The 8,541-nt window shown below is 42.6% G+C and overlaps 1 protein-coding gene across 1 annotated transcript; it reads right to left on the bottom strand.

Annotated features, from left to right (window-relative positions):
- Positions 1 to 405: 405 nt before the first annotated feature.
- fosl2 (FOS like 2, AP-1 transcription factor subunit) lies at positions 406 to 7,223 on the bottom strand. Its single transcript, XM_038285121.1, has 4 exons — positions 6,721 to 7,223; positions 4,712 to 4,963; positions 4,512 to 4,619; positions 406 to 2,862 (listed from the first exon to the last, which is right to left on the bottom strand). Exons 1-4 carry the CDS (start codon positions 6,847 to 6,849, stop codon positions 2,305 to 2,307), a joined length of 1,047 nt encoding a protein of 348 aa, XP_038141049.1. The 5' UTR covers positions 6,850 to 7,223; the 3' UTR covers positions 406 to 2,304.
- Between the last annotated feature and the right edge of the window lie 1,318 nt (positions 7,224 to 8,541).

The raw sequence follows: 8,541 nt of genomic DNA, 5'->3' as shown, positions 1-8,541 counted from the left end.
CGTTTGTTAGTCTTTGAGCGATTTCTGACTGCTGGTTTTCCCTGAATATGGCGGAAGCCGAAAGGAAAAACTTGACTGTTTTGTCTTTTTCTTTGAAAGCATCAACCTTGTTTTTTCTTCTCTTATTCACATTCCTTACTCTTCTAAATACAGACAAAAATAAGTTCTGTCCAATTTCATAAATAAGTAATAACTATATTATCCTGCTTTTTATTGCCTTTTACATTATCAGTTTCATTTAATATTTAATTAGAAAAATATGAAAATATAAATTCTTAATGCTTTTAAATAAACTAATGGAACCCAACAATGTATTTCAAAAAAAATTTAAGTCCTTTTTTTTAAATGGTCTTAAAGTAAAATAAAATATTTCTGTCATCTGAACAAAAACATGAAGGCAGACAGTTCCGAGATGAAAATTAGTTTATTATTATTACTCTTTTAAATTAACAAACACTGCTATACATATTGCTGTTTTTATTCATTTTGAATCATTTTAAACAATTAAAGCATTTAAAAAAAAGAAGAAATCATAGTTCAACAGGCGACAGACAGCAGATGACATGTACAGCAGAACATCTACAGTCAATGGCTTTTAATTGAAGTGTTGAGGGGGCTCTAGAACGTTCCAACATACAGACATTTAGACGGTTCTGGTTCTCAGATCGACTCTGTGCTGTCGAACCAAATCACCCCCCCATTGCTAGAAAACAGCCTGTCAAATAGAAATGACATTAAAAAACAGCTGACTTGCTTCCCCAAAAACGGAGAAGCAGCTTGAATCGGCCGTAGAACGAATCTGCATCCAGAATCATCTCCAATTCCTCTGATTAGAAAATAAAAGGAGGTTTACGCTCAAAGTCTTTGACGTTAAATTCATTTGGAATGTTTCAAGTAAACAAAATAAATTGTAAATATCGCTGATCTGTCAGTGCAAGATAGCAGAACCCTTGTCCCTTTAACATATACAAATAATAAACAAGAGATTCCTTTTTAAAGTGTTGGCTCTTTCACGTCAGACCAGCTGTAGAGAGAGTCTTCTTCATCCGTTTCCTCATCTAAAGTACCTCTGGCACTCAAAAACCAGCCCGTCTGAGTGGAGTTTAAAAATCACTGTTTTACTAAAAGTGACTGATCTACAAACACCATTTAGCCTATACAAATATATATATATAAACAGGGTTGACATCATGATGCAGCTGGCGACAGTCTGGACCACCGTGGCTTTTGTTCAAGTTAACCAAAAATTCCTCCTTTTTTATTTTAGACAAGGACTGATGAAACGCAGGATTACACGTGCCCAGAAAAAGCGGATTTGGCTTTTTTTGAAACCCGAGCTGCCCCTGAGAAGGCAGCGGCGGAACAAAAGGATGTTTATTTAGAGAAAGAAGCGGAGGAGGGTTTTCTTCAAACTTTGTTTTATATCAAAAAAACGACTCACAACAAGGAGATGAAACCTTTTTTTTTTCCCCAAAAGTACCACCTTTGCCACAGCCACTCTTTACGACGGGGGGGTTCTACTAAAACAAGCAAGATAATCCCTGACATCAATGTAAATCACATACACTTTGTCAAAAGAATAAAGGGTTCAGGTACAAAAATCACTGAGGAGGATAAAAAGCACACGATACTACTGCAAATTCATGCCGCTATGGCAAAAAAAGAGAGAAAGTATTGAGGATGTAGCTGGCTCAAACGTTCTGAGGTCAACCTCAGGTCACCTTCAGATTTAAAGGACAGGATGTTTCCACCAGCACAGGTCATAAATACACTGAAAGAGATGAAGTCAACAGAAGAAAGCGTGACCTCTGTCCTGAATCAGAGTCAGAAAATAAAACGAGAGTCTTTGCCTCTCTGCAGAAATCCCAGCAGATGCTGACCTCGTTTGGCGATCTGTTATTGAGTGCAAGCGTCAACCGCATGGCTTTTTAGGTGTTCTCAGAAAAATAATATATTAGTAAACCGTTCTGTGGGTGATGTCACAACATGGCCATGTTTTCCTTTTTTTTTCTATTTTCATAAATGTCAGTAAACACATCAGCAGTCAGGAGTTGAAATGGCGAAGGGTGGTAGATGAGCGCAGACACTGATGGATAGAAAAATGTTCACGCTGAAGAAGAAACGCGGCGTAGCCCTTATGGCTCCCCCCCTCCCTCCGGCTCACGCGTTCAGCTTGGTCGGGACTTTTTCCATGTGCTTTAGAGAGACCAGAGGGTCTCTGGGTGGAGGGCCGGTCTGTCCTCATTGTTTTCAACCACAGTGTTTGTTTCCCGGTTGGGCCTTGGCGCCCCGGCCCCGGCTGACTCAGAGCGCCAGGAGAGTGGGTGAGTTGAGGGAGTCGGAGGACTGGTCACCACTGCTGCTGCTGCGCCGGTGGGCTTTGGAGCAGGACTCAGAGGAGGGTGAGGGGCTCTCTGGCTCCATCATGTTGGAAAAGGTGAATATGAGGTTCTGGGCGTTTGGCGTGGCTGCCGGGGTGGACGCCACCACCACCGGCGTGTTCAGGCTGTCTCCATCTGGGATGTACATCCCACCACTGACGCCGCCGCCTCCCAGGCAGATGGGCTTAATGACAGAGCGCTGAGGTTTGCCCACCTGCTCTTCCATGTCCTCGGGCTCCTGCTTCACCACCACCTGGTTCATCTGAGCGCGCGTGTTCATGCTGTGGCGCATGGTGAGCTGCAGCGGGTTGCACTGATGCTGCTGCTGCTGGTGACTGGACTGCTGGTGGCGCTCCTCCATGGGCAGTTTGCACATGGGATTATGGGCGACCAGCATGAACTCCAGCTTGTCTTTCTCCTTCTGCAGGCTCTCGATCTCCTTCTGCAGGTCGGCCTTCTCCTCCTCCAGCTTCTCGGTCTCCTGTTCAGAAATAAACACGACAGGTCAGAGGTCAGAGGTCAGAAGAAGTGACACACAAAGAAAAATACACACATTAGAAAGTACTCCAACGTAGATTTCGGAATATTACTAAACACAAAAATAAGGGTGAAAAAAAAAACTTAATCTTTATGCTTTTACATAGATATTAAAATCAATTTAAAAAACTTTCTACTTTTTTGTTTATACACTTAAATTAATATAATTATTTGAAATATTTTACGTATTAGATGTCTATTCTATGCATGATCTTTTTGATGTACAAAATATGTTTACTAAGCATTTCATTTATTGTTCAGATTCGAAAATAAATTTTAGGCAGACAGCAACAAGAAAATATACCATTAAATCTAAATAATTATTTCTTATTTATATTTGTGTTATACCTTATTTTTTATATACATATAAACCTTTTTCTCTTCAGTGTGTGTATCTATATATATCTATATATATCTATATATATATATATATATATATCAAAATGACTATGCTATATACGGTTTTGTTTATGAATAAATATAATTGTTGCTTTTATTTCTAAATAAACATACATTTTAATTGTGTAAAAATCTCTCCTATTATTGTATAAAATGTTTCGCTCCATTCAGTTATTTTTTTAGTCTCATAATATCAACACGTATTTTTATTACTTGAAATCGTCAAGCTTGTTTTTTTTTACTATTTAACGTTTTTTTTATATTTTTATTGGCTGTACGTTTTTGCATTTCTTAGCGATTTAATACTTTTGACTATCAATTAAATCTTTTTTGTTTTCATTTAGTTTTTCTTTATTCTGGCAGTTTAAAATGATTTTTTTTGCCTAAGTTCGGCAGCCGACTTATAGAAATAGCAAACAGTGAAGAGAGTTACTTTGTCTAAAGCATTAAAAACTAAACCATCCTAAATCTGCTCAAAGTAGAAAACTTTGCTCCCATTGCTGTTTCTGGCTCCTAAGGCACCAGCAGAGGGCAGTGTTCGCCTGCTTCAGATTCATGCTGTTTTTGTGTGGCATGACCTTTGGACTGAAACCATGTAACTCAGAAGCCTGAATCAAAGAGTCTCCTAATGACTCTAATGTTTGTGTCTCTAAGAGATGCTGCCTCCTTCAACAGTTTGACTCCAATGTGTCAAATCAAACGAATCAAACGAAGGGAAACTGCAGTCGGACGTCAGGTAGGCTGACATGAAGGCCGTCACAGACCTTTGACTCATGGGAAAAGCAATCAGGAAGTAATAAATTAGACATGACGTTTTTTCTTAAAGGAGAAATAGTGCTGCTCAACTTCACTAGAAACCTATTTTTGGATGATTAAAAAGAAAATGATCAGGCGGGATAAAATGTGCCGCTTTACTCACAAAGCCACCTGCCTACAGCCAGTTCCACTCCAGGTTTTAAGCTCAGCCTGTCTCTAATTCCACTAATTAGTCCATTTAGACACCGTTACTGTCTGCCTACGAGACAGCCCAGCCTCTGTCTGCAGCCGCCCGACACAAAAAGCTTTTCAACGCCTTCAGTCAGAGCCTGCACTTAGAGTCAAACTTGTCTGGCGAGCTTGCTAAAGCAGGAGTGGAGTTGGTGCTTTCATCAGAGCGTCTGGGCACCCGTCCGATGGGCTGGATGTGATGCTCACCCCCTGCAGCATCTCTGTCAGCTCCCGCCTGCGGTTTCTACATTTGGCTGCAGCCAGCTTGTTCCTCTCCCGTCTCACCCTCCTTTTCTCCTCTTCCTCTGGAGTCAGCTGCGTTCAAAGATGAAAGAGAAAATAAGGGTGAAAAAGCTGTCCGATCTGTAGGCAGGATTAATGTGTAATAAAACCTTCAAACTGCTCACCTGCTCGTCTCTCTTGCGTCGCCTGAGGTCGCCGGTGGAGCGGATGACCCCGGGTCGGGCCAGCGTGTTGTGTGCCAGCAGGCCCGGCCCGTTGGTCAGGTGATGGCCGTAGGGGTGGGAGCGGGAGTATGGGTTGGACATGGAGGTGATGACGGTCGGCTGCACCATCCACTGCAGGTCTTGGCTGGTTGTGATTGCATTGATTGTAGGGATGAAGGCACTGTTGGAGCCAGGCATGTCAACCCTGTACTTCTGGAAAAAGAGAGGAAAACAGGGCGATGAAAGAGGAAAAAAGTCACCTTTTATCTTCACTTCCAAAGGATAAAGCTAAATCCTCTGAGCGTCGCCATCTTAAACATTTGCTGGAATATAAGCAACGCCACAAACACCTCCAACCACCAATAAATGAGCACATTTCCCCGAGTTTAAAAGCTTATAGTAATGATTCAATCCGTGTGGACTGTAGCCCCCAGAGTGGAACGCTGACACATGCAGTGAATCATGTGGGAAAGCCCAAAGGTGTCCAGCATCTCATTGTTCTACAACAACCAACGCCGCTCAGGCTTCTGATTGGATAAAACAGCTTTTTAATCATTTATTTGTGGAAACCTTGAACCAAAAAGAAGAACCAGTCTTATTTTTTCAGATAAGACATATTAGTGCCCCCCCCCAACCGAAGGCCCATCATAGCTCAGCCTCTGCCAAATATCTCTGGTTTGTCTTTCTTTGATTGTTTTTTTTTTTATCCCTGTTTTAAATAAATCCCACTGAAGATGCCTTCAGGTCTCCACATCTCTAACTTTTCAAAGCAGATCACTGTTCCTCCACAGATGGGGGGCCTGTCAGCTGCGCGTAATTTACGCACGTCCCCCACAATATTCCCGACTTTCCGTCGGATATCCCGGCAGTCTACTGGAACTTTGTTTATCCCAGTGAGTCACTGTGTATGGGATTTGTCCAGCACGTGTGAAACCAGCTCAGTTCCAGTAAAATGGGGGGAAGCAGCCAGCTGGAACAAGCCAGGAATCGCGCATTGAGGAATGTGAGAGCGAGAAATAAAGGGAAAAAACTGCTAGGTAATAAAACAAGCCTGGATGGATCCTCTCTGTGCTGCAGCGACTCAGACATTCCTTGGAGTTGTTACATTGAATACTTGCAGAGTGATAAAATCCTCTATTGCTCCAATAAAGCCAGAAACGGGAGGGCCGTGTAATGGAAAACAGGCAGTGAGTGATTACAGGCTGATAGAAACAGGCCAAAAGTCGTTTACTGTAATGTTGCGTTAGACTGACGCCACTTTTCCACAGAAGTGGAACCGACGTAAGACCGGGGTGTGGGGAAATAACATGCCTCGTCCTGAATTTACATCCTTTTTCTTTTAATCAGAATGTTAAATGGACGCTGCAGAACACCTTAATATTAACATGGTGCTTTTAATGCCCGAAGCGACCCTAAATGTTGCATTTCCTCTGCAAGGAAGGATCCTGGTCGTGTGAGCCGCTTCCCGCTGGAGGAAACGCGGCCATGTGCGGCCGGAGGCACCGACGGATCCAATCAGACAATCTGGACCCAAATATTAATAGTTATAATAATAAAAACGCCGCAAACCTCAAACTGCGGCAAAACAACACGCGATGTTTCCATAGATGCGCAGGAGCCACAGCAGCCTGTTGCATCCAGGACGCGCGTTACGCTCCGCTGGCTCAGAAAAATGCGTAAAATGATCTGAGCTTTAGTTTACTGCCGCCGCAGACCGATGATCAAACCGATGATCAGACCGGATCTGGAATCAGAGGCTTGAATCCATGTCGGTTTGAACGGAACAGGTTTCACATCGTATCAAACGCTCTGCTGGGAACAAGAAACGGATTTTCTGCGTAAATTCCGGGTTTTTCGTCCATAACTTGATGCGGTTTCATTTGTATTTTATAGTCTCCACTGTTTCAGTCAATTAAATAAACATTTAATTCAAAATGATGTAAATTGGTAGAGGTGGGAGAAGGTCTCACCTGGTAGTTTGAGGTAGATATCGGACTCCCGATCGTGCTGCTGCCGCTGGTGAAGGACTCTGGCTGCGCCGGAGAGGCGCTGCTGCCGCGGGATGAGGTGTCGTAATTCCCGGAGTAGTCCTGGTACATGATCCGGGAGGGAGGAAGGTTTCAGGGGACTGTTGGAGCTCTGGAGCTTTTTTCTTTCTTTCCTCCTCTGTCACTGACACACAGCCCCCCCGCAGTAAAAAGGCACCAGCAAGAAAAGAAAGAATCCTCTGATTGTTCAGGTATCCAGGAGCGCAAAGTGCAAATATTACAGCTGATCTACAACATCTTAGAAATATTGCAGGTGTGTTGTGCTTTCAGGTAGAACAGACTATCAGATCCTCTCAGGCAGTCAGTGACTCAGTCTTGCCTTCTTACTCTCAGCTCTCTCTCGCTCACGGAACCTCCAACTTTTTTTCTTTCCCTTTTCACCCCACTTCCTACAGATGACTCACTTCAATGGCACTAAGAAGAAGCGCGACGGCTTTTCAACACCAACGAAACGGCCCACGTCACGGCGGGGCGTGGCTTGCATTCAGCAGGGGAGGGGCTCTCTGTTCTCCTGCTTCAGTTTGTGGATGAGCGCAAAGAGAGAAGAGCGCAGTTCTCCCTCTGCGCATCGCCGCTGGGACCAAAACCTGCTCAGCAGCCAGAGCGGCTTTTATTCCTGGACGTCAGTCACCTGCTGCGGACTTTACGGTTCTGTCTCTGTCTGTCTCTGTCTGTCTCTGTCTGTCTCTGTCTGTCTCTGCGGCCCATTGACGCATGTTTCCTAAAATGGGCAGTTGCGTCAGAGCGCGTGTGGGTTTCCTTGGTAAAAAAGAAAGCGTCAGACTCTGGAGGGATTCCCTCCCCTTCAGCTGCGGGGCGCCGGATCCGCAGCTCTCAGGGTCCAGATTTGGTCTGAACAGCAAAAACATTCAAATGATGAAAGATGAAGAATAATCTGGATGATCAGATACAGGCAGGGGCGTCAAAAGAAAGTTTAGGGGGAGGGCGGGGGTAAAATAATTCCTACATTAAATATAGACTCTGTCTTCAAATACTCAAATCCTAAAATACATATTTTTTAAATATGTTAAATGCAATATCCTCATCCCTTTAAAATATTAGTTATACATTGGTTTTAATGAATCCATTGTTATTTTTTTATTTCATCAGTGAATCTGACCAAGTTATGCATAAAATAATCAGAATAGTTAATATTTACAAGGTAAGTAGATTTCTATCATCCATCTATCTATCTATCTATCATCTATCTATCTATCTATCTATCATCTATCATCTATATATCTAGAATCTGACAAAAGTAATAATAAATATATATTCTTTCAAATTGGACAAATTAAAATCAGGTTTTACTTTTTAACCATAAACACTCAACATGTAGAAAGTAAAGGAAAGAGAAAAACACAGAAAGAAAAATCACTTCTAAAGAGATTAAAGGTGAACGAACACCTGAAGGAACCAGAGTGACAAATCACAGTGTCCATCATCGTTTGAGCCAAAGTGGACTTAATGGGAACTGACCAGGGAGGAAACCACTGTTGAAAATAAATAATAAAAAAAGTCAGAAGGGAATTAGCAAAACTACATGTTAAGTAAAGTTCTGAGGGAATATCCTATGGACAGATGAGACAAAAATGTAATGTTTTTTGTCAAAGTAGATCAACTCTATGTTCACAGACAGAAAAATGAAGCATATGAGGAAAAGAACGCTGTCCTACTGGGAAACATGGAGGAGGCTCTGTTATGATCTGGGCTGCTTTGCCTCATCCCAGGATCGCCTAGATC

The sequence above is a fragment of the Cyprinodon tularosa genome, unplaced genomic scaffold (genome assembly GCF_016077235.1).
Source record: "Cyprinodon tularosa strain WSP-4 unplaced genomic scaffold, ASM1607723v1 ctg207, whole genome shotgun sequence".
NCBI classification, from domain to species: domain Eukaryota; kingdom Metazoa; phylum Chordata; class Actinopteri; order Cyprinodontiformes; family Cyprinodontidae; genus Cyprinodon; species Cyprinodon tularosa.
This window is presented reverse-complemented; position numbering and strand designations above follow the sequence as displayed.